The sequence below is a fragment of the Vigna unguiculata genome, chromosome 6 (assembly GCF_037176805.1).
Source record: "Vigna unguiculata cultivar grain cowpea cultivar isolate G323 ecotype 2 chromosome 6, ASM3717680v1, whole genome shotgun sequence".
Taxonomy (NCBI): domain Eukaryota; kingdom Viridiplantae; phylum Streptophyta; class Magnoliopsida; order Fabales; family Fabaceae; genus Vigna; species Vigna unguiculata.
The window spans coordinates 6,706,429-6,733,024 of NC_140797.1; the positions used below are offsets into that span (position 1 = coordinate 6,706,429).

At 31.6% G+C, this 26,596-nt stretch overlaps 3 protein-coding genes across 3 annotated transcripts; 1 reads left to right on the forward strand and 2 right to left on the reverse strand.

Annotated features, from left to right (window-relative positions):
* Positions 1-2,311: 2,311 nt before the first annotated feature.
* LOC114188675 (uncharacterized) lies at positions 2,312-6,899 on the forward strand. The gene is made up of 10 exons (XM_028077262.2): positions 2,312-2,541; positions 2,818-3,027; positions 3,140-3,248; positions 3,344-3,425; positions 3,546-3,631; positions 3,933-4,036; positions 4,166-4,296; positions 4,380-4,473; positions 5,157-5,212; positions 6,655-6,899. Exons 2-10 carry the CDS (start codon positions 2,983-2,985, stop codon positions 6,749-6,751), a joined length of 804 nt encoding a protein of 267 aa, XP_027933063.1. The 5' UTR covers positions 2,312-2,541; positions 2,818-2,982; the 3' UTR covers positions 6,752-6,899.
* A 2,056-nt stretch (positions 6,900-8,955) lies between these two features.
* LOC114188319 (cysteine-rich receptor-like protein kinase 25) lies at positions 8,956-11,671 on the reverse strand. The gene is made up of 7 exons (XM_085674268.1): positions 10,912-11,671; positions 10,687-10,821; positions 10,488-10,612; positions 10,187-10,397; positions 9,828-10,065; positions 9,596-9,743; positions 8,956-9,222 (listed from the first exon to the last, which is right to left on the reverse strand). Exons 1-7 carry the CDS (start codon positions 11,669-11,671, stop codon positions 8,974-8,976), a joined length of 1,866 nt encoding a protein of 621 aa, XP_085530394.1. The 3' UTR covers positions 8,956-8,973.
* A 1,664-nt stretch (positions 11,672-13,335) lies between these two features.
* On the reverse strand, positions 13,336-17,181 carry LOC114188658 (uncharacterized). The gene is made up of 7 exons (XM_028077234.2): positions 16,761-17,181; positions 16,046-16,162; positions 15,780-15,938; positions 15,544-15,705; positions 15,292-15,408; positions 14,224-14,331; positions 13,336-14,084 (listed from the first exon to the last, which is right to left on the reverse strand). The coding sequence occupies exons 1-7, from the start codon at positions 17,082-17,084 to the stop codon at positions 13,494-13,496; spliced, it is 1,578 nt and encodes a 525-aa protein (XP_027933035.1). The 5' UTR covers positions 17,085-17,181; the 3' UTR covers positions 13,336-13,493.
* Between the last annotated feature and the right edge of the window lie 9,415 nt (positions 17,182-26,596).

Here is a 26,596-nt window from a genome sequence, read left to right on the forward strand (position 1 = left end):
ATCGCAACTCGAAGAAGTAAAGAAACATATTGCTTGAGGGGGTAATACCAAAGTGGGTGCATAAAATTTGGAATGCACGAATGAAGGCCCAGCTGTTGGGGTGAAGTTGACTAGGTGAGACATTCAAAACAGTGAGGAGTTCCTTTTCAAAAGTGTTAAATGGTAGGCGTAAACCTAATTTCTCAAATAAGGTAACATACATAAAGGTAAATTTGTGAGGGGGGATAGGGAACAAGTTGCCGTCCCTACAGATGGGTTCGTCATTGTCACAAGCAATTACAGTTACGTCAGACTCATTGCTCTTACACAGTGTTTGATGGCGTCTAAAAGCCCTAACCCTAGTCAGGGTGGTCATGGTGGAGGTTTCTCGCCGTAAGGCCAAGGGGGCCCAAGAATAGAGGGCATTGTAATGGTCGTTCATGAAGGGCGATTAAACTATACCAAAGAAAGGGTTTTTCTTGAAATAAGTTAGGGTGATTGAAAAAAAAGAAGGTGCAGGGTGCAAGCTAAAACACAATACACACAAATAATGTATAAGAAACCAGAGCAAAGAACCAGAAAATGCAGTTGTAAAAACTTGAAAAGAGGAAAAGAGGAGGTACCTGGAGAAAGAAAATGGCGGTTGAGCAAGACGAGGGAGGTGGAAAGTTTGAGTGAAAAATGAGGTGAATGCGAGGGAGTGAGGAAATGGCTAATGGAGGGAGTTGAAAGAGGGGGAAATAAGCGTCGTTTGGTATTCAAAAGGGGAATGTTGAAAGAGTAACCGTTGGATGATTTACACGTGGGGGCGTGGATGTAGGGAGTAACGGCAGATACGTTACGTGTGGACGCGTAACTGCAGGGAGTAATGATGATTTTACGGGAATTAGTGAAAGACAGGAGTGACAAGACAAATTCTGCTCTCTTCGTCCTAAGGCCGAGATCGTGCACAATTTGGAGAGCTATGTCCTGGACCAGAGGAAGTCGGTTTAAAGTTGAGAGGAGGAGGGGGCGTCGTATCGGCAAGGTACCGAGTGCGGATATTATGTTAAGGGGAGTTGGAGTCAAACCGAGTAGGAGAAGCTGGTATCTCGGTATTTAGCCTCGGTATTATGGCGAGAGAGAACACATTGGTCAGTTTTACATCTGGCGATATTTTTGGGATTAGTGGGGTGGTTGTTGTATTTTGTAAATATTTTGGGTGTAAAAGATAGAGGATAATTTCGTTTATGAGGGAGGTGGTTATTTTTAGGAAATATTTTAGAAATTAGATAATAAGTGCTTTTTTAGTTATTATTTGGTGAATCTTGGGGATCAATATTTTGTAACTGGTTATGATATAAATAAGAGAGTTACTCCCATGGTCAAGGGACAGAGTTTTTTTTGGCCTAAATAAGTCATAAAACTTTCTTCTTGTTTTGGTGAGGAATTATCTCGCATTTTTCTGAACCAGAACAATTATATATAAATATACGTAACCGTTTAATATTTTTTTAATTCGTATTAATTAATTATAATTATTTTTATAACATCAAATTACAAAATCATTCTCTTTTTTTGTTAAGGGTATTTTGGTAACTTTCTAATTCTATCTATTTTTACAATTTATTTTATTTATCACATCAATCAAATCTTTCACTAACTTTCATAAAATTTATCTCCAAATCTACTCACTTTAACCTCTAAATCCACTCAAAAAAACACAAAAATTCATCAACCAAAATCTACACAAATTCATCTTCACACTCTCCCCCATATCCATCCTATCAAAGGAACACACCCTTAGAACTTAAGGAGGATGACAACTATATTCTTCAAGTAGAATAAACCCTTAATTGCTTCACATGTATACAAATGAAAATCATATCTCCTTTCAAGTTCAACTTCTGTTGTATACACATCAAAAGAGCTACGTCAATCTATAATATACCATGTCGCATGAACAAACTACCATATACAATGTTATGTTTTCTATTATAACAGAATTAAGTAAAATGATTTAATTGAACCATATTTCGGAAATTTAAGATCAAATTAAACACAATTCCTAAAATATGATTAAATTGAAAAAACTTAACTAAAACTATAAGAAAATGATTATTTAAGCTTAATACATATTATATTATCTCTCTTCTAACACCGTAAAATTCTATTTCTCTTATAAAGTGAAACCCTACACCTTATTTCTTCTCATAAAATTAATTTCTAATTCCTAATTTTTAAAGGTAATAAAAATAATATATTATAAATAATATAATATCATTTGTTCCGTAAATGGAATTAGTGTAATGGAGAGCGATTAAATCCAATTAAAATCCCACGCTCCCCACCACTTACACGAAGCGAAACAGTGCAGGAGGAGTGGTCTCTCTTTCTCCATCCAACCTCGCGCAGCTTCTACCCTCAACCTGCCGACGGCGAGGGCTTGCGACGACGACGAGGGCGTGCGACGACGACGACCGAGGGCGACAGTCTGAGACTCGACGGCGAGCGGTTCAAAAGAAGGAACGAACCAGTGCGGGGCAGCAGAAGAACAAGAGTAGAAACCTAATCCCCTAATCTGTGAGTTTTCTTCACCGATTCTAGCTAGTTTACATCAAAATCGATTTTGCTTCCGAGTTGACTCGGAAGCTATGTGTAGAAACGTAATCTCCTCGTCCGAGTTAACTAGCGAGTTTGATAACCATAATTGCAATCGATCAGAAAACCCAACAACCTTAATACTTAGCATTTTTCACTGCTAAAGGAATTAGAGAGAACCACAAAGTTGAAATGAGGCTACTTTTTTTTTTTTTTAACATTTTACTCTTTTTTCCGTTTGATATTTGGTGTGTTCAGGTTTTGTAGTAGTGTGTGGTGTATGGCCTACAGTGATGTGGTGAATTTGCTGTTGGCCGTTGCGGTTTGGTGTACTGCTTACATTACTGTTGCAGTTCTCGCTTCCTTTCGGGCAGTCAATTTCCTCTGTACTTTCTGAAACCTCCTTGCAGCTAGGTTACCATCATGGGTTATGCGCAACTTGTCATAGGTCCTGCTGGTAGTGGCAAGGTAATTCTATTGCTTTCACAGAATTTGCTGACTTAAACCACATACCGAAGTTTTAAACTTGCTATTTAACAAAAATACAATTATCTGTGTGTCTTGCTTTTTGTGCAATCAGTCTACCTATTGCTCGAGTTTGTATGAACACTGTGTGGCTTCGCGGCGAACGATTCATGTTGTGAACCTTGATCCTGCTGCTGAAAATTTTGACTATCCTGTTGCAATGGGTAAATAAAGTGTGTTATTATGTGGTTATTTCTTTTGAGGGTTTGGATTTTTGTTATCCTTGGAGCTTGACTTTTGTGGGCTGCAATGCTGGCAGATATTAGGGAACTCATTTCTCTGGATGATGTTATGGAGGAGCTGGGATTGGGTCCTAATGGTGGTCTTGTTTACTGCATGGAGTATCCTTTTTCCTCAATTATGTTTAGCAGTACAGTTTATCTCCATGAGTACCCATGTTAGATTTTGTGCTGTTTTAAAAATTGGATTTAAGATTTGGTTGCCTTAATAATTATATTTAGGCACCTTGAGGATAACCTGGATGATTGGCTTACTGAGGAATTGGACAATTATTTAGATGACGATTACTTGGTTTTTGACTGCCCTGGTATTCAGGCTCTCTTCTCTACCTTTTTTGTTATTTATTTATGTTTTAGTAGCGAAAGTTTGATATTTAAAGTTTTTGGAGGATATTGTGATTATGAGGTGGTGATAATATTGTTATAGTTATAAAATGCAATAACATATATGGAAGGCCACAAATCAGAAGGGGTGGTATAATGAGCTACTTTAATTTTGTTCTTTTACAACAGAACGGTAGTATGGCCAGTTTCTGTAATGTTGAAGTCTATATTACAGTTGTTTTGACAAGTTGTGATAAATTAGCTTTACCTTGTAATGTTTTGCAGGTCAGATAGAACTTTATTCCCATGTTCCGGTGCTTAAGAATTTTGTGGAACATCTGAAACGGAAAAATTTTAGTGTTTGTGCTGTTTACGTACTTGATTCTCAGGTTTGTGGTAGTTTGCTGAATGCATATTTTCTTTTAAGCTTTTGGCTTTCTCGTATATCTTTAGGTTTGCAGCTGTTTGTTTATTTGAACTACCGTGTTTGTTGACTGACTATTTTAAATTGTTTCCAGTTCATGACAGATGTAACCAAATTTATAAGTGGATGCATGGCATGCCTTTCTGCGATGGTTCAACTTGAACTACCTCATGTTAATATCCTCTCAAAGATGGACCTCGTGACTAACAAGAAATATCTTGATGAGTAATCACTAAATTTTCTTTCCCAAATTTGTTTTCATATTTTCATATTCATTCATTCAAATTTTAATATACTTTTGCGCTTAGTTTTTTGGATCCAGAGCCCACCTTTTTACTGTCTGAATTGAATCAACGGATGGGTCCTCAGTATGCTAAGCTGAATAAAGCTTTGATTGAATTGGTAGGTCATCTATGATTTTATGGAAGTTATTCCATTTTCCTCCTTTCCCAATAATATTAAAGTTAATGTAATGTGTACTTGTTGGTTTTCAATGTTAAACCGTTTATTAATGTCTGGGTTATATACCATGTCATGTTATATTTTCACAATTTGATAGCAATTTACACTTCCATCATATGCGTGCTGGGTTTGTGAAGAATGTTGGACTACTACCAAGGAACATTGAACATAGATAGCTATATTATTAGAATTGTAAAAGTAATACTTGGGTGATGTTAAGAAAGCATGAATTGTCATTGAATTTCTGGGCAAGATTATTGGGCTGATGTTCCTTTTTTAAATATCATATTTTGTTTAAATGCAATCATACTCATGAGGTTCAGATAGGCCACCTGTGTTATTATTTAAATGCATTTTATTTCCAAATATGGGGCCGGTCTACTAAACTAACCCAATCTTGCTGTTTCTAGTCACTGTACACTTATCAATCCCTTCAATATATATATATATATATATATATGAAATTTGCGTTTCCTTTGGGAATCTTCAACAAAAATTATGGGAATTGGTTCTTCTTAACCAATTCCCATATATCTTCATGGGACAATCAGTCACTATTGAACTGTCACAGCACTTTGTTTCTATTCTATCATTTTTTTTATTTATTTCCTCCTTCTGAACAGGTTAATAACTATAGCATGGTGAGTTTTATACCACTAGACTTGAGGAAGGAAAAAAGGTATGCTTCTCTCTTTCTTTTCCTTGCATATCCTAGCTACGGTTCATTTCTTGAATAATCTTATATTTATATAGTTGGCATATAGCGGATATAATTTTGCTCGTGGCTGTGTGCATCATAGACTGGTATTGGATATATCTACCATGGGTGTGATGCTGAAAGCTGAAATATTAGTTTTGAATGGTATGAACTGAAACAGGTGTAAATTATTTCTATGGTAAAAAGAAAAATGATAGAATGACATAAATTAAACTATAATAGTTGATGATAGCACCATGGACCAACTGGAGGTTCATTGGCCAAGACGGCCCTAGTTTACATGTAATACCTGTTGTAATAACAACCTTTTTAAAAGAATTTAATAATTCTGTTTAGTTAATTCTGGTTTCTTGTTGAAACTAGAATTATATATAGGTCTTGTATATGCTTTTTAGGGAATAATGAGAAGTTCTCTAGTTTTCTGTATCTTCTACAATCTTCCTTTGAAGTTGTGAAGTTGTGAGTGAGTGTTGGAGTAGTGTGTTTGGTGACACGTAAGAGTTTGTGAGAGCTTTCCTTACAGTAAAGGGAGCTTGGGTGAGAAGAACGTGTAATATCAGTTTAGATATTACATTACACCTGTTTTCCTTGGCAAAAGGCTTAAGCTTGACGTTGTTCAGATGAGGCACTGGTCAGTGGAGTGAATGTTAATTATTCAGACAGAAAGTATAGATATAGATATGTCATAAAGAGAATATCTAGATTACTTGTAGCAGTTTCTTATGTGTTTGTTATATTTTCTTCTTTTCTCAATCAATACAAGTCAGTTTTATTAGATAGGAACTGATTCCTATCAGATGAACTCAAATTATGGCTCTTGTAGCTTGTGCTTCCAGAGCTGTTGGATGACTGTTAGTTGGCAAATCGTTGCAGCCTTGCAGGCTATGAGATAAACGAACTTTGACTTGATTTTGTATTAGAGCTTGCCTCTGTAGTATAATGGTTGAAACGAATAGAACATACAGTTTGAATAGTGAGTTGGGGGAAGAATAATAAGTCTCATTGCTTAAGAAAATAGACTTGCTTGTCTTCATGAGATATATGAAGTATGGTGTACTCTGGAATTGACATGCTAACTTGGTATTGTGTTGTGTTCTTGAATTCAAACTTATTTTCCCATTTTCAACTGTCTTTTTGAAGAAAAATACATTTTTTATAACAATTCATTATCTTAAAATTTATTATAACAATAAATTTAATTCGTAACAATATAGCATATAGTAATGTTGTGGTAAAATAACATTGTCAAACTGCAGGAATCACTCACTCTCCTTATTATCCTTATATAGCCCATTGCCAGTCTCACGTACCATTTCCTTTCCATTTGTTACCTATTTTGTATGCTTCTTCTATCTAACCTATTTTTGTTTTATATGCTTTTTGTTGGATTCTTGTATCTACAGTATACAATATGTGCTGGGGCAAATTGACAACTGCATCCAGTATGGGGAAGATGCAGATGTGAAGGTTAAGGATTTTGATCCCGAGGAAGATGAGTAGCAAATATCCTTCCACAGACTGCTTCTTTGTATTTTTGTTTTACTTGGACATGATGGTGAATGAAGCTCACTCACATTGTTAATACAGTGTATCATTTAGACAATTTATCCTTCAATTGGAAAGGTTGAGGTTGGTGATTCGCTTTCTATTCTTGTCTGGTTGTAACATGAAAAGTCTTTGTTTGTGTACCACTACTTCAGATATGTTTTAAGTCAATAAACAAATATCAATTGAAACAATACTTCAAAGGTGCGCTACTGGACGTATTCATACATGTTTTTGTTATCTTCAGTTGCGTTTAAAAGTAAATAAACAAATATCAATTTAAAAAGTACTTAAATTATCTATTGGATGTAATCGAGTTTTAGTTAATTTGTCTAAAATCTTATGTTAAAGCTACAACATATACATCATGTATTTTTGTTATTTAATACACAAGCTTTATAATTTGTATGCATTTGTGTCATTAATTAAAATTTCATTCTTAAGTTACCTTAATATATTATTTAAATTAAAAATATTCAAATATAAAATAAAAATTTCTAACATTCTTGAAAAAAAGTTACACCATCTATATCTATATAAATATAAAAGAGGTTTTTCTTAAAATAAAATAATTATTTTATCAATTTTATCTTTTAAGTGACTATTACTTTAAATTTAAGCCTTTTTTTTTAGATTTGAGTATCTTTTCAAACTTAAATATTTTTTTAATTATGAAATTACCTTTAAAATAAATAAAAATTATTTACAATAAAATTACAAAATATTTATATTTAGTTTTAGAAAATAATAATAATTTTATTATTTTACATTATCATAAGAAATTAAACACACTTTATAAATAAACCAAACATTTATAACAAGACATACAAAAGTTATAGAAATTGCGTAATAAATAGTTAAATACCCAAGAAAATATGATAATTTGTAATTACAGTTTATGATTGAAACTTAAATATTCCGACCTTTAGAATGGTTTTTTATTTATTAAATATACATAATCTCTCAATATCAAATTTACTTGGTATCAACACTTGAATATTTCATACTTATCACGTGAGATTATCAATATTTTACCATCAAGTTGAATTTTTTAGAATAGAAAACTCAATCTCAAGTCAGTGTTGAAACTTGAATAGTCGATCTAATTAATCCATAAGCAAGGTAAAATAATCAAACACAATATCTTTTAGAACTATTCATTCTCATGAAAAAGCATATTGTATATCAAATGCTCTCAATAATAATAATAATAATCAAATCATTTATCTTATGTTATCTCAAAGGGCATAAACACGTCATTTCTAGATGAAGTGTCTCTATTTGGATATGAAAAATTGAAGCAACAAGAAACATTATGACCTTTGAGCATTTTTGTATTCAATATAACTAAATATTATTTTTCTTTATTTCATCAATATCATATATTTATAACTAAAAATCTAAATTTGATTTTTGATCTAATTTAATATATTTTGTTCATAACATGCTCATATTTTATTTGCAATAAACAATAAATAATTAACCCATAACTTTTTTCTTGTAATTGTTATATTTACGTTAAATTCATGTTTTTATAAAATACTCAAATTTGATATTGAAAGAAATTAAAAAAGATTTTATTTTTTTAATTTATGTGAGTCTGTCCACAAACTCATAAACCATATAAATTCTCTTCAGCTTATTTTTAATGAACCGAATGTGGGAAGAACCAAATCAACAAATTGACTTACCTTATCATCTTTACTTTACTCGTTTCTTTTTTTTAGTTTTATCATATTCCTTATTGTCTTGCTGCAAATTATATAATTCCTCAACTTTTTTTTGAACTTGGGCACATGAATTTTGGTATAATACAGAGGAATCTTAAAATAAAAAAACAAAAACTCAGCATGTGTTTGGAGGCTCAAATTTTGACGAATTTTCCTTTAGGAGATTCGAAGGAACTCCCACTAGTGCAAACTTTACATTACAAAAAAGTAGAAAATTTTTTGGCATCAAAACAGTTCCTAAGTGAATGTACACATGAAGGTTAAAACATACACTAATATAAGCAAATTAGTGTTGAATATTTTGTTGTTACAAAATGTTAACAAAATAAACACACAAAGTATATATAGATACACCCAAACATACTACAAAAAAAAAAAAATGATCCTTAATTGTAATATTTTCAGCAACAGATAACTAATGTTGCTGAATAAACTTGAATCAGATAATTAGAAATCCTTGGTTTCTGTTTTTCCACGCATGAAAAATGCTGGTTCTTGTGGTAAAGGCAGTTTCCCAAGTTGATCACAGCTAAAATAGAAAGCAATTTTTGCCATGATAGGCCTCTGATCTGGGTTTCCTTGCACACATAATAAACCAATTTGTACACACTTATTGATTTCTGTTTCAGAAAAGGAGTGTTGTAATGAGGGATCCAACAATTCAAGTACTCTGTTTTTCTTCCACTTCTTCCAAGCCTGCAATTAACATGCCAAATACATGCTCATTTATCTCTTTCCATCATGAGTCCCCTTTAACATGTTCACAAAACACTCCTTATTAGTTAAATCTTTTGAGAAATTACAAAATCATGAATAAAAATCATCATATATGTTTGATTCCCACATTAGACAAGTAATAAGACCAGTTGATTATAAATGAGTACAAACCTGACTTAAAAAGTAAGTGTTGTAAAGTTAAGTTAGATTTAAATTCTACTTCTTAACATTCCTATAATTTTTATAATATCTGATGATTCATGATTCTCATTCAATGTATAGAAGTATGCTAAAATATGTTGAATAACCTGTTACTGATATTTCTCTTGGAATCTAATACTAAGATACTCACATGGCTCAAGAGATCATCCAAATCTTTTCCGTTCCCATCAACGTTTCTCTTTCCACTGATGATTTCAAGAATTATAACTCCAAAACTAAAAACATCAGATTTCATAGAAAATTGACCAAGCATTGCATATTCAGGAGACATGTAGCCACTGCAAAACAATAATAAATATATCTGAAACCAAACAATTCCTTTGTGTTGTTTGAGAACAAAGTTTGTCAGCATCAAAACTTACTATGTTCCAGAAATTATACTTGTATTCCCTTGCATTTGATCGATGGAAATAATCCTTGCTAATCCAAAATCTGATATCTTTGCGTTCATTTTGTTGTCTAACAAAATGTTACTAGGTTTAAGATCACAGTGTATAATGTTAAGATGAGAATCCTCGTGAAGATAGAGAATTCCTCGTGCAATTCCTCTTATAATCTCGTAACGTTCGGACCAACTTAATTTCCTATGATTTTGAGGGCCTGTGAAAGTAAAAACATGAGACAAAACCATTTTTAATGATCAGAAATGTCTGAAAAAGAAAACGCATTGATCAAATTGCAAGTGAAGAAAAGACAAAAGATAAGGTTTAAAGTATCATACTGAACAGATAGTAATCAAGGCTTTCGTTGTGCACAAACTCATAAATGAGTATCTTCTCATTCCTTTGAACGCAAAATCCTAACAGTCTAACAAGATTTCTGTGTTGAAGTTTGGAAATTAGCAACACCTCTTTCTTGAATTCTGTAGCTCCTTGACTGGAATTTTTCTTTAGCCTCTTTACTGCTATTTCAAGTCCATTTGAAAACACACCCTGCAATATACATGCTATTAACAAACCTTAAATTGAACATTACAGCAAAATTTCTCAATTACAGTTTAACACAAAACATAAGTTAGCAACCTTGTACACTGCTCCAAAACCACCTTCCCCTATCTTGTTATCATCAGAAAACTTGTTTGTTGCTTCTTGAATAGTACTCAATTCAAATTGCAGAGAGTTCAATTCTGTTGAAATCTCTTCCCCACCTAAACCAAAAGTAATGTTAGCTATAAATCAGTAGTTCAGTGAATAACATGATCACAGAAATGAAGATTGTTACAATTTCCTTTTCGGTGCTTGAGATCCTTCCTTAACTCCCTGTGCAACAAATAGCAAACAAAAAACAAAACAATGACTGGAACAAGGCCATGAAAAAATATGATTGATGCAATTACTCCCAGATTCTTTCTTTTTCCTGCAATAGAGATGATTAGTGTCAACATAAGTAACTATTTCTCTGAAATATGTTAAACAAAGGATACACATAATTAAAGTATGATTCAACCTCTAGGAAGTGGGAAAAACAGATAATGATCATATCTAACAATACAGCTTGGATATATAACTCTTCCTCCTATCTTGCCTCTTGCACATGTTTGAAGAAAATCCATGGCATCCCTAAGGCACTTCCTGCAATTTTCCTTGGAGAGGTATGGCACGCACTGAGCAAAGCCAAAAAAGTGCTTCTCCTGAGAGATACTTTTTTTCTTCACAGCAAACTTAACAGAACCCATTGGAGCTTCAATGGCTTCAGTCAGAAGATCCTTCATCAAGGAACTCAGCATTCTGTTGAAAATATCCAATTCCCCCTCATAATCCTCACTGTTCTTAACACACCATGATGGCGATTTCTTAGTAGTGTTGAAGAAAAACATGTTTGTGTAGCGAACCAAGCATTCATGAGTCCAAATTATAGCCTCTTTGTTGAAGATACACTTTGATTTAAGTGTCTGGATTGAAGTATTCACACATTCTCCACATTTCTCCATGTATCCATTGCACATGAAGAGGCCATAGACAGTGTCTTGTTTGTTTCTTCCACTTACTGTGGTGTAGTAATAGTTGGTGCTGTTAACTTTGGATTCAAGTTTAGATAAGAGTTTATTCAGGTTGAATTGGTAACTACTTTTGGGACTAAACTTTGGCTTCTGTGTGCAATTGTAGTGCCTGAAAGTTGAGGCTGTTTCAGTTGGTAAAATGTTAAGGGTGCCAAGTAAGTAAAACATAAGAATTGAGAACAATTTCTGACGCATCAAAGAAGCCATGTTTTGGGATATTCTTTCTGCTTAATGTTAAGACTATGATACACTACACTTGGATTAATCTTCAAGAAGTAATTGGATTTAATAATTGGTCTTTATTTTAAGATAATACAGGTGTCTTGAAAGCTTATGTTATCATATAATTGCATTGTCCTCATGGTTAATTTAATGCTTCATATGTCATAATCGCTAAAGAATTTACTCAACATGCAAAAAAAAATATGGTTAAATAAGAAAAGTAGCTCCTCACGATAACAAATTGCAAAAGGAAGTTAGATTATGGCCATGGAGTTTTAAGTATTGAAAGATTTTTCAAGAATAAATCAACTAACCGTTGGTGAGATCAAATGGTGTGGTAAACACATTCAAAACAACACAAAAGACATGGGAAAAGTTATCCATGAACACTTATAAATAAAGAAACAAAGTGAATAATAAACTTTTTACAAACTAAATTAGACGTATATATAAATTAAAAAATTTGATTTTTAGAACAATAAAAATTATTACAAATTAAATTATATATAAATTATTTTAATTTTCAATTTTCAATTTTAATTTCTTTTTCTAAAAGTGTTTACATTCATCTACAATGAGTATGTTTGACAATGTTTTTCATTATGGTATTTTGGATAAAAAATTTTAATAAAGTAATTTATTTATTTGAAGAATTTGAAATTCTTTCAAGAAGAATGACATATATGGATTAGAAAGTGAAAAGTAAATACAAATTGAGAAATTTTAAGAATGTATTTTATATAAATAAAATAATAGTTTGAAATTCACTAAAAGAAATAAGAAAATTGAAATTTTTCAAGTTGTGAAATTTCTTAGAACAAGAAAAGTCCACAAATCCAAAAAATCGAATCAAGTTGGACACAAGGTAAAAATGACTCCGTTTGAATTGAAGGTCGAGTCATGCTTACTCGAACCAAAGAATAAGCCGAACGTCGAACTGAAAGACGAACTAAATATTTAAACAAGTCAATTTGAACCGAAAGTCGAAATTAGTTGACCAAATAAAAAGTAATAAGAAGACAAAAGTAAAGTATTTATTTGTATATCATTTCTAAAAGATATGTTAATAAGCTAATGCGTTAAAAAATAGTCTGAAGTATTGGAATAATTGTATTTTATAAAAGATGAAAGAAAAAATCTCGTAAATCTATTTCAAGCACCTTTCCAATTGTTTTAGTATAGAGCACCATTAGGCAAGTCCACCTTTTTTGTACACACAAGACAATTTACTACATACTTCAAAAAAAAGTCATTACAAACAGTACATCAGTTATCACAAATACAAATGCAGCTACTGCAACACTATTCTAAATTATAAAAGATAACTATGTAAACGAAAAACAATTATAATAGATAGTCCGTCTTCATACATTAGTATTAAGTAAAAATATGACTTCAAAATCAATTGCAAGCATCCTAATAAGCCTGAAATTCCCATCGAATCAGTTAACCTCTACACACGACATGCGAAAAAAGAATACGACGATGCTGGAATTAGCTTTTGTAAATAAAAGTTTATTGCTACAACATGCCTTAATTTGCTCTATTCAAAATATAACTATAGAAGAGCAAAAGGTACTACGTTCAAATCGTAGTATACTTTTCCCCTTGACAGGACGTGTGGTACAAACAATAATGAAGTTCACGGGTTGCACACTTAAACACATCCATAAATTTGAAAGAATTATCACAGTAAAACATAGAACAAGTGACTGAACGGAAAATTAATGAGTTAGAAAACTTGCGGTCGTTGTTTTACAAGTTTACAAAAGGAATGGCAAAGGACATAATCCAGTATGCACGATCACTACCACCGGCTGTAATTCCTACCATACCCACCACTACTAGAATTTCCAAACCTAGACGCTGAAAACCTATGATGATTTGACCAAGCTGAACCTTGGGACATAGGGGTTCCATCATGACCAGTCCACACCTTGGAAGATTTATAACCTGGAGTATGACTTCCACTACCGAAGGAATGAATTGTAGTGCTTCTGGAATATGGTGACCCTGAAAACCTATAGCTGTTCCTCATTGCCATGGGAGGAAAGAATTCTTCAGGATGCTCGGTGCTCCAGTCACCTCTACTCCTGGATTTCTTAGGAGTTGTATAGCCTTTATGTTCCGCCGGATGCTCCGTTGTCCACCCACCTCTACTCTTGGATTTCTTTGGAGTTGTAAAGCCTCTTTCTTCGTCAGGATGCTCCTGCATCCAGCCACCTCTACTCTTTGATTTCTTGGGAAGAGAAAAGCCTCCTCTCTCTTCCGTAGGAGATCGTTTCTTTCTGCGAGCTACATCCATATCATTAGGTGCTGATCTATTTCCTATGTAATCATTTTCTTTATGGGATCTTTTATCTTTTGTGCGTGATGAGTCACGACTCCTCTTTACTGTCTGCAGAGGAAAGCACAGCACCCAAAAAACTACTTAGTCTAAGCCACAAGATACTCAGACCAACAATAAAAACAAAAGGTAAACAGCTGTAATAAATTAAAGAAACAATAATGGGACAATAAAATATCCTAAAATGTACCTTTACAGCACTTGTGCACTCCCGGGCAAAATGCCCTTCTTCACCACATTTGAAGCATGAACTAGGTGTCGCTCCACTTGCAATCTCATCCTGCAACCTTGAACATGCCTGCATCAATTAACACAAATTTAGATATGCTAGCCATAATCTTAAGTTTCAAGAACTGAAAATATTTCATGTTTAAAAACAACTGGAAGTTTTTTAACAAGGCCACAGAAATATGCATGTGTTAATCACAATAATCCCCTAAATGTTCTTCAAAATGACATTCAGTCAACTACAGATTTAACTATCGTTTAATAATGCTATTGAACCATAGATCTAACAAGAGAAGGTCACCAGTAACCAAGTATTTTTTGGACCTTTTCCTGTACACTCCAGACATAGACACTGTTTAGTAAATATAAGAATGGAATATTTTGTGGTGATTACAAAGTGCACATGAATCAGGTCTGAGTGTATGATGTGCCATCTTTTTATTTTAGAAATATCTAACTGGAAGTCTTGGGGCAGCTTTTTGTAATCTTCCATTTTCTGAGCTCTGCAAAGTGCTCAAAACCAGGAGCCATTGCTGCTTTTAGATGAGACAGACAGTATATAAGATCATTTGTCCCTACTCCAACAATCATATATCATCAAGTGCTATAGCTTAAGACTTGAGAGTCTCCTTTGGTTACCTAGGCATGAAAATTTCTATTAAAAGAATGAAAGGACAACTTCAGATTTTGAAGGTTGAAAAGAAAGTTCAATAAGGATATCATTGATGTTTTAGGTTTGGGACAGTGATTCATTCCTTCATGTAGTGGCTTTTGGTCATGTTAACAAGTAATTTCAAAAGTAATGATTGAATATTTTCAGGCTATTTTAACTTTTTGCACGTTTATTTCCATTAAAAAAATAATCTTGCAAGCATTCTGGCAGGTCTAGTATTAAAATGATGACAATTACGAAGAAAGAAAGAAACAATCAAACAAAGTCCCCCAACTAAGGAGAGTCACACAGGAAGAGTAGCGTAGATTATGCAAGAGGTCATCAGGCAAGATCAATAAGCCTTTAAGTAAAACTTACCAAACCAGTATGACCCAACCGACCACATTTGTAACAAGAAATTTCTCCTGGTGTTGCATCATCAGAATTGACACAGCACAAGTGGCCAAGTTTCTTGCAGACATAACATTGAATTTCCTAATTTAACAGAACAAAGAATCAAACACTCAGTGACTTTGCAATTCACATACAATGCGAGTCACTATTTTTAAGCAAATTGAACCAAAAAATTTCCCAAATTTGCCAGAAAAGTAGGAGAATGAACAGAACAACCTGAAGATCATCCAATGAATAATCATTCTTGCATCCAAACATATCATGCCCAGAATTTCCACACTTTAAGCAAATTGCAATGGTTCCGGGAGTACTTGCATGCTTCTCCGGGCAGTCTCTAGCACGGTGACCACCTTTCTTACAGATAAAGCAATCTTTTGTCTGCAGGAGCATAATACAAATTTCAATAACATTCATATACCAATAAAAAGATGGAAATTGGTAATAAGACATACTTTAGTACATTGTTTTGCATTGTGTCCCAAAACACCACAAACATAGCATGGCTTCTTCCGCTTTGCCACTGAACAGTTCACAGCAGCATGACCTTCCTCGCCACAGTTGAAACACGCTCCCCAACTATTGTTTGGTGGATCAAAATACCTCGGGCCCCGCTGATAGAACAGAAACACAGAGTGATATGATATATCCCCGACTACCCCTTTCTCATGGACAGTAGTATTTTCAAAAATGTCATTTCAGATCAAAGATTTCAACTCACAAGCAGCTTTCGCAGAACCATATTGTCGCCTGTCTGAACTGCACCTCCTTCCACAGACTCATGATTCTCATTATCTTTGATGGTCTGCTCCATCTCTTGTTCATTGGCTATAACAACCTAAAGAAAACAAAAGAATACATCTTTTCAAACAAACATAATCATGAACATGGTTGTGCAAGTAGAAATTTAAATTTGATTATATTTCAAAAAGAAAAAAAAAATTATAGGCAAGGTTTCAAAAATGGGTCCACAATAGCAACTTTGGCTGCATTATCAATGTTTCTGAGGTCTCCACGACCACAGTTTAGGGTTTAGGGTTTCGCTACAGTTTCGCTAAACCACAGTTTCGCTACCGCATTAGCCACAATTTTTTTACAACATCAAGATCAGTGACAAAGCTGTAACCACAACCGCAATTTAAAACCTTTATTTCAAGTGAAATAGATTAACAATACATATAATTAAAGACTTGGAGAAGAAAAATTGCACTATTTTCAAATAACAATTGGTCCACTTTTATCAGTTGTTCCAAATTTCACTTCAATCAGAATCTATTTGACTAAAACAAAAACAATGTCATAACCATAAGGAGAGTATGGGTCCCTGTAGATTAAACCAAAAGAAAGTTCAATTCACATGAAAATAACAACAAATAAAAAAAACCAAACTTTTTTACTCAAGAAATGGAATGAGCCAAACAGGGAATAAGACTTACACTTTCATCCCCAATCTCAATCTTCAACTTAGTTATTTTCTTCTTCTCCTTCACTTCAGAATCAGCGATTGCACTGGGCACATCAGAAACGCTGACGTTCCGGACCACAGCGAGCTCGAGTGTCTGCGAAGACAAAACGTCGTCGCTTGGGGCGGCGTGCTTGGCTGCACGCATTCGCATGGCTTTTTCGACAATCTTGAGGCTGAGATCTTGGTTGGCTTCGTCGTCGTCGCTGCTGAAGACAAGTGACGGCGAAGCGCCGGTAAAATGGTCATCGCCGCGCTCCTCCATTGCCTTCGATTTTGGCTTCTCTTTGCGCCCCATTCCCTGCTATTGCAACTGCAGACTTGGAGGATGGAAACCCTAATTACCGAGGATTGTCAGGATATAGACACAAGTGAGAGACCAGAGTTTGAAAACTAAAGAAAAAGATCTTCTCTTTTAATATATAAGTTTAAATACCTTTTTTTTTCTAATTTTTGTGAATTTTGTTTTATTTGGTTTTTATTTTTTTAAAATATTTAAAATGATCTTAAATTTTGTAATTTGTGTTCAATTTGGTTCTTTTTGCAGAAATCGTTTAAATTGTTAATGGAAGTGTCAATTTAGCATTGTGACACGTGACAGTATCTCGTGTTTTTTTTTTTAAATTTAATCCCAATTTTCGTTAATTTTATTCAATTTAGTCCTAATTTTCGTTATTTTTGTTCAATTCAGTCCTAATTAGAGATGACAAATAAACTCGCCCTTGTGGGTATTGTCCGAACCCATTCCCTGCATTGACGGAGTATGGGTATGGAAATGGGGAATCTCCGATTTTTCAATTGGGTATGAGGATGAGTATGTAGATGTACATATCCCCACCATAATATTCATCTCCGTTTAAATTATTAAAATATTCACAATTATATATATATATATTCTATTCTTTATTTCTTCTAATTATTTCGTTTATCATGAAACTCATTTGCATTTCCATCTTATCATACATTTATGTAATTATGTCAAAATGATGTATGTTAATTAAAAAAAATTTATGTCTTACATTTGAATATTTATATTATTTTTTAATATTTTTAATTATTGTATATTTTTCTTTCACATAAGAATGTTTAATACTCTTAATTTAAGTGTTTAATAGTCTAAACATTTCATTTACTAAGTAACATAAAAAAAATATTTACTTATAATTATTCATTTTTATTTCATTTGAATAACTCTTTTATTTCGCTAAAATAATTTTCATTCTTTCTCAACCATATAGTATATATTTTGATATTTGAAACGTTTGCTTAGATCTCTAATGTATTTTTTATCTTATCATATTCTTAATTATACATTTGTTTTTCTTTGTGCTATTTCTTCAATAGTATCTCAAATTGTTTCTAAGACACACATTTGTTAATTTTTTAATATTTTTATTTGTTTATTTTCATCATGAGTAGAATACTATTTGGATATATTTTATCTAATTATTTTTATTTTCTAACTCATTATTAGTCATGGTGTAATTTTTTCACTATAATTGTATAAATAACTTTTATTTACTAAAATATGAAAATTTAATGTAATTGTCATGAATATTTTGTTATCGCCATCAAACCTATATTGGAGTTCAAAAGATACAAGATCTATGTCAAAATTTTATTATTATGTTTATTATTTGTTCTTTGCGTCATTTTGATCAAGTGATGTATTATAGATTTTATTAGTGCATAAAAAAGAGATCTATTAGAATTTAAAAAATTGAAATAAACAAACATTTAAAATATATTTTAATTTGAATATTTGTTTTCCTTTTATATTTCTAAAAAAATATTTTTAAATTTTATCAATTAGGTTTCATTAATGTTTGCAAATTTAATAAATGTTTTGGTTCTCATGAGATTTTAATTAGTATTCTAATATAAAATGTAAACAATTATAATTTATTTCAAAGTATTTGATATCAAAGAAAAAACCATCCTCCTAATATTGAATATTTGATAATATTATGTTTTCTTTACCGTAATTTTTTTTTATTTATAAAAATTAATTAAGATTGATATTGAAGTAGTAAGAAAACGGGTATGGGTATGAGTAAGAGATTATACTCTTTACCCCATGGGGATGAAGATAGAACAAAAGTTTGATACGCGTTGAATTTGGGTATGGGGATGAGGATAAATTTTTTCTACAGGGATGGGTATGGGATAGCGAAACCCGTCCCCGCCCCACTCCGTTGCCATCCCTAGTCCTAATTTTGTCTCTATAAAAAATGACCAAATTTAAAAAATTAACAAAAATTTTATTGAAAATTTTATTTTTATTAAAATCCACATTTATTTTAAATATTTCTTTCATTATTTTTATACCAAACCTAACTATATTTTTGGAGGGGAACTATTATATATGGGTGATTTTTGGTACATGTTAAAGTTAGTTTAAAATTAGAGGAAAAAATTTTCATTGTTTATAAAATTAGAAAGAAAATTCTTCATTATTTTTTAAATGATTCAGTACAACACTTACATAGAAATTAAATTTGGTCAATTTGGAGAGGAGCAAAATTGTGATTGATTTGAACAAAATTAACGAAAATTATGACTAAATTGAATAAAATTAACGAAATTTGGGACCAAATTGAATATAAGCCACGAGATACTACCACGTGTCACAATGCTGACTTGACACGTGAACAACTTTCTAAAATTAAAAAAAATTAAAAATTAAAAAAATCACATCCGTTAACGATTTAAACTGCATGTCTGCAAAAAGGACCAAATTGAACACAAATTACAAAAATTAGGACCATTTTAAATATTTCAAAAAAATGAGGACCAAACGAAACAAAACTCACGAAAATTAGGACCAAAAAGGTATTTAAACCCCATATATATATATATATATATATATATATATATATATATATATATATATATATAAAGAGTAAGTATATATATTATTACTATATATTATTATATATTATATATAATATAAAGAGATTTTTTCTTTACAATATTTTATTTTTCTAAAATTAAAAATTATTTTAATATATAGTTACCTTATTTTCGTTTTTATATATTCACTTAGCGATATTAAAATATTATTACTTAATATCATATATATATATATATATATATATATATATATATATATATATATATATATTTAAAAAAATCGTACATATATTAGTAGATATTTTTACACTAGTTATTATAATATTGATTTTTCTTTTCTCTTTTATATTATATATATATATATATATATATATATATATATATATATATATATATATATATATATATATATATTTATATTTATGTATTAATTTTTTAAGTTTCCATTATAAAAAGCTTTAAAAATATTTTCATTATATAAATATAATTATATATTTTTTGGATAAAATTAAAAATATTTATAATGACTTTTTATATATGTTTTAATGTAACTTTATTTTTCATTTTGGAAAAATTTACAGCTATACTTATTATATAATAATAACATTATAAAAATTAATTAAAAACTATTTTTATTATTGTTTTCTATTATATAATGTTTATAACTTTAATATAAATTTTAATAATCTTTTATGCTTACATTTATATTTTCGTAACACTCATTTGTGTCGATTTTTTTTACTATATAGCAAAATTTTGTAATAAACTACGAAAGAATTTATAATTATTGAAATAAAAATATTGATAAATTAAAATTAATTTTTATAAAAAAATAATAAAAAGAAACAATTTTACATTTTTTATTGTATAATTTTTTTTAAGGTGACAAATATTTAATTATTATTTTTAAAAAGTCAACTAAACTCTAATTTTGTTTAAAAATACATAATGTTTAAGTGTAACGTGTTTTTATTTTTAACTTTTATTTATTTTATTTATTTATTTATTTTTCTCATTTTTTTTATTTGAACCCTCATTTAGTCTTTAATGTTATTTTTTTTATTGATTTTGGGGCTTAAAAGATTAATTTAATTAAAATTTGTCAAAATTTTATTTATTGAGCTTCTAACATACAAATATATTAAAAATATTATTTTTGGTGTGTAAATTGATCAAATCCACAAAACACTTCTAAGATAAGATTAAAATCAGCAAAACCTAAAAGATAATATACAAGAGGCTAAAAACATCCATAGTTTATATTCTCTATACCCCAATAAAAAAAATTGTCCTGCACAGCCTAATTTACTTATACGCTCCCATTTAGTAATAGGACACACAATTAACATTTATTTTTACATCTCCTTAACTTTCTATTTTTACCCCTCCTACCATTCAAAATCAACCCTTATGAAACTTCCATGTGTCCATCAATTTGCACCAACCAGGAGTCATAAATCATCTCCATCTTCTCCCATCAAAACCTTCTCTCATCAAAAGCTTTCACCTTGGTTTCACATTGGACCAGACCTCCCCATTGTTTTCGGGAAATGTAGCTCCACGAAGAAACAATTACAAACCACACACTGCGTCGAAAACCAACGTTGCAACCATTAAGCATACACACCTTGCTGAAAAATGAAGAACACAAAATGCATGTCTTATCAACACTGATAAACCTCTTATCATGTAAAGATTTAATCAAAACTCGATTTTCTCACTAATGTTAACTAATACATTATAGTGATCAACCAAGGATCAATCCGAAAGATAGGCAAGGAAAAAATAATGATTTATTGAACATGTCTTGTGAAATGGAGGAAATCTATACAAACTTTACTAAACTCTTATTAAAAGTGAAATTAAATAAATCATCTCCATCTTCTCCCATCAAAACCTTCTCTCATCAAAAGCTTTCACCTTGGTTTCACATTGGACCAGACCTCCCCATTGTTTTCGGGAAATGTAGCTCCATTGTCAGCCTCCAACGAAGAAACAATTACAAACCACACACTGCGTCGAAAACCAACGTTGCAACCATTGAGCATACACACCTTGCTGAAAAATGAAGAACACAAAATGCATGTCTTATCAACACTGATAAACCTCTTATCATGTAAAGATTTAATCAAAACTCGATTTTCTCACTAATGTTAACTAGTACATTATAGTGATCAACCAAGGATCAATCCGAAAGATAGGCAAGGAAAAAATAATGATTTATTGAACATGTCTTGTGAAATGGAGGAAATCTATACAAACTTTACTAAACTCTTATTAAAAGTGAAATTAAATTGCACCTAAAATGACATGAATGTATGTAAATGCAAAGTGTTTGATGAAAGTTCAAGATGAACTAAGTGTGTGTCTATGCATGGATCAACAATTTGGATGTTCTAAATACAATCTAAACATACAGGATACAGGATGCTTCTAACATCTAAATGAAACACAAAATCAACCACTGGAAACGATTTAAAACTAAAATATACAAAAATAAAAAATTTGGAAAATTTCCCGAGAGTGTTAATATGCGTAGGTACATTGCAACATCAAAGCTCAAATTATAGTGCATAAAATTAAAATGTAATGATGTGAAATAGTTGGAAGTGATCTTTATTGAACATAGGAACCAAAATCACACGAAATGATTAGGTAAAATGCAAATCCTAATTTATGAACCCTAATTAACGGTATTAACGAATAAACACGTGAACGACGAATTGGATGCAATGCTTGGTAAATTTAGTGTGGAAATGGTTCAAAAACACTACGTATAACATCACGATGAAGTTACAAACATGAATCAAGCACAAGAAACACAAAAATCACAAAATCTGAAATTGAAATGTGAATGAAACAGTGTGTGACAGTGCACGAGTTTTGCAGAACTAAAATTCGTGATTCAAGCTACCTGATTTATGTATGATTGATCTTAGATCAAAAGACATTTGATATCTAAATAAGATGACGATTGCAACTTCTGAAATTCAAGAATACTTCATTCGAATTTCAATGTTGAAATGGATAAATATCACTCAACCAAGCTCTCTTGAATCACGAGTTCAATTTAGAAGAAGAAACGTGAAATCATAGCAAAAGAATGGTGAAAATGAAAAGAATATGTGAATCTACTAAAGAAGAACATGCTTACAACAATTGGTTCAGTGCAATGGAAAGAGTCACTCTAAAACATCTCCAAGAATCCTCAAATCAGCAGCATCATATGCATAAAAATAGTAAAGGGAAAATAAGATGTGGTTCTATGGTGGAGGAAATGGATAGTGTGTGTGAGTTGTGTGGTTGAACTTTTCCGAATGAATGGATTGGCACCAAACCTAATACAAAGAAAAAGTACCTTTGGATGTTCAAAGATCTAGTATATTTATCAAACTTTTGGTATCCTGGTGAGTTATATGATTTTATAATGGGTTTGAGAATATTAGATATGTGAAAAAGTGGTAAAAATCATTAATTTCAGTGTTTTCCGAAAAACTCCGCTGTGATAATCGATTATCTCAGGTGATAATCGATTATTAGTAATCGATTATCTCAGGTAATAATCAATTATCAGCAAATCTGGAAATTTTTGTTCATGGGTATGAACCAATAATCGATTATCTTAAGCTGATAATAGATTATCTTGCATAGTAGGACACATTTTCAAATTTTTTACCGTTTGAGTGAGCTTTTCAAAAATTTAGACCATGAGCAACCACTAAGTACTTCATAAATGCAAATTAAATGTTGGAGTTCATTTTGTTAATATAACATTTCCTTCTTTAAACCCATATTTTTTAATCTTTAGAGTCTCTCTTTCATTTAGGGGGAGTCTTTGATAAAGGGGGAGTATTTGTTCTTGAAATGTTTGTATCAAAAAGGAGAAATATTACATGTAGGAGGAGTTTTATATCTTAAACATATTTTTTAAGGGGAACTTAAGTTATCTGATTTAGGGGGAGTTGTCTAAAGAATTCATTTTTGATTATGATCAAAAAGGGGGAGATATATTTGTGTTATTATCTTGTGATAAGTTGTACCTATTTAAAGGGGAAGATATGCGTTTATTGATATCTTGTAATACCTTATGTTTTAAAAAGGAGAGAAAAATTAATTATCTTTTATTTAAATTAACTACTCTTTTCTCTTAAGTTATTTATTAAGAACAGGACAGATCACAAGTCTTCAGCAAATTTTGATCATCATCAAAAAGGGGGAGATTGTTGACAAAAAGAAGAAGATGAACATCTTCCTCCAATAAGGAGTTTTGATGATGATGATGACTTATGAAAAAGTATGGAAGACTTGATGATGATGCATGAAAAAATGTTGAAGACTTAAAAGAATGCTTCGATTCAAGAGATACATTGAAGACTTATGGGTTTAGTTATTTAGGTTTTGTAATATGTGTATGTTATTTGAAATAGTTAAATTAGTATGTCAAGAGTCAAAAAGCAAAACCCATGTAGTAGAGCAGTAAGAGAATTTTATATATTTGCAAAACTCACTGGAATAATCGATTATTCTTAGTGATAATCGATTATCTCAATTAAAACTGATTTTTGAGAAAAGCCTCTGGAATAATCGATTATCACTGCTGATAATCGATTATCACCTGCTGGTAATAGATTATCCTGACTGATAATAGATTATCACAGCAAGAAAAATATTTTCATAAAAGTTTCTGTGATAATCGATTATCACTTATGATAATCGATTATTTATGGTAGTTGCGACTTAACTTTTCATATTCTTAACCTAATTTCTAAATAGGCTTCTATAAATAGAGTGGTAGGCTTTCATTATAAAATACAGAAGTTAGAGAAGTCTGAGTACTTGAGAACTCTCTATGGAAAGGCTTTGAAAAACCTAGTGTGGGTAGAGCGATAACTTTCATCAAGTGGGATCTTGAGTGATTGAGTGCTGCTGCTGTTGCTAGGAGAAGCCGATCATCCTTTGTGGGATTCAAAGGAGGTGTTCATTCCTTGTGTGATTCAAGGAAGGTGTTTTCATCCCTTGTGGATTTCAAGGGAGGTGTCTTCATCTCTTGTGTGATTCAAGAGAGGTGTTTTCTAAACCCTAATCTTTCTTATCATTGATTGTAAGTTTGGTTTATTTTAGTGATTTAGTTAATCTCGTTTTTGAAAGATTAACAACTAGACGTAGGGTCTTTTGATCCGAACCAGTATAAATACTTTGTGCAATTTTCTCTTCTCTACTCTCTTTATTTTATTATGTTTATTAAAATAAAGGAAAGATTTTTAATTGATCTTTGATACAAAAAGGGAAAATATTAAAAGCACAATTTTTATTAAGAACCCAATTCACCCTCCTCTTAGTTTTTTGTCTGCACGCTCAAACATTCCGCTGCGCGATACCAACAATTGGTATTAGAGCTTGCTTTGATAGTTATTCAAATTTTTCGAAAATGGTTGGACAAAATCAAACTTTTGCTGAGGGTGCGTCTATTGACAGACCTCCACTTTTTACTGGTGAAAATTATCCTTTATGGAAAATCAGGATGCAAATCTTTTTGGAGTCTATTGATAGAGGTATTTGGGATGCTATTTTAAATGGTCCTTTTGTTCCTACTATTACTGTTAATAATTTGCAGGAACCTAAGCCTTTTTCCCAATGGACTGCGGAAGAAAATAGAAGGGCTCAATATGATGTTAGGGCCAGAAATATAATATCATTTGCACTAACTCTTGATGAATTTTATAGAATTTCAGTTTGTACAAGTGCCCAGGAAATGTGGGAGATTTTACGAGTAACCCATGAAGGAACAGATGATGTTAAGCGTGCAAGGAAGAACTCATTAATTCAAGAATATGAGATGTTCCGAATGCAACAAGGCGAAACCATCTGTGATGTGCAAAAGCGTTTTACGCACATCGTCAATCATCTTTCTGGGTTAGGTAAAATTTTTGATATTGATGAGTTAAATATAAAAATTCTAAAATCTTTGAACAGGACATGGCAGCCAAAGGTTACGGCGGTCACTGAATCTCAAAATCTTACAACAATGTCCATGGCGGCTCTTTTTCGTAAATTGAGAGAGCATGAACTTGAACTTGGGCGTTTAAATGAAGAAGAGGACCAAGGAAGGAAAAGGAACATAGCTTTCAAATCTGAGATCATCAAAAGCAAAAGCCCCAAAGAAGATAATGACTCTGATGATGAGAATATGAGTCTAATGATAAAGAAGTTCACAAAGTTTATGAAGAGCAATGGCAAAGGTCATCACAAAAGGTATAAAAACGAAAACCAAAACTTTGTTTCAAAATTCAATTGCTATGGATGTGGTGAAACAGGTCACGTAAAAACGGATTGCCCAAATGCTAAAAAGGGTAAAGAGAAGAACGGCAAAAAGGTTTTCAATAAAAAGAAATCGGAGGATAACGATTCAAGTTCTTCTTCAAGTTCTTCTTCAAGCTCATCCAACTCTAGTGAATCTGATGAGGAAGCAAATCTATGTTTGATTGCTGAACATGACTCTTCTGACAGTGAGGTAAGTTCTTGTAGTAATGACAATGATTATGATTCTTTGTATGATGCATTTCAACAACTACTTCATAAATCTAGTAAGTTAGATGCTGCTCACAAGAAATTAAAATATGATTTTAAGGAGTTACGAAGTAAGTTTGAAAAATCTCTTGAAGAAGAAGAAATTTTGAAAAATAAAATTTCAATTTTAGAAAATAAAGAGACTGAAATTATTGAATGTGCATCTTGTAAAAGCTATATGTTTGATTTAAATATTCTAGAAAAACAACTTGAAGATGCATTAGAAATTAAAAGTGTTAAAAAGCCTAATTTTAAGAAAAATGATTTAAGTAACAACAAGCAAGCTCCTAAGAATAAGAATAAAAGAGCCCATAGGGTATAGGTAGAAAAAGGTAAACCTTATTCTAGGAATATAAATTGTGTAACATGTTTTTATTGTATGCTAAAGGG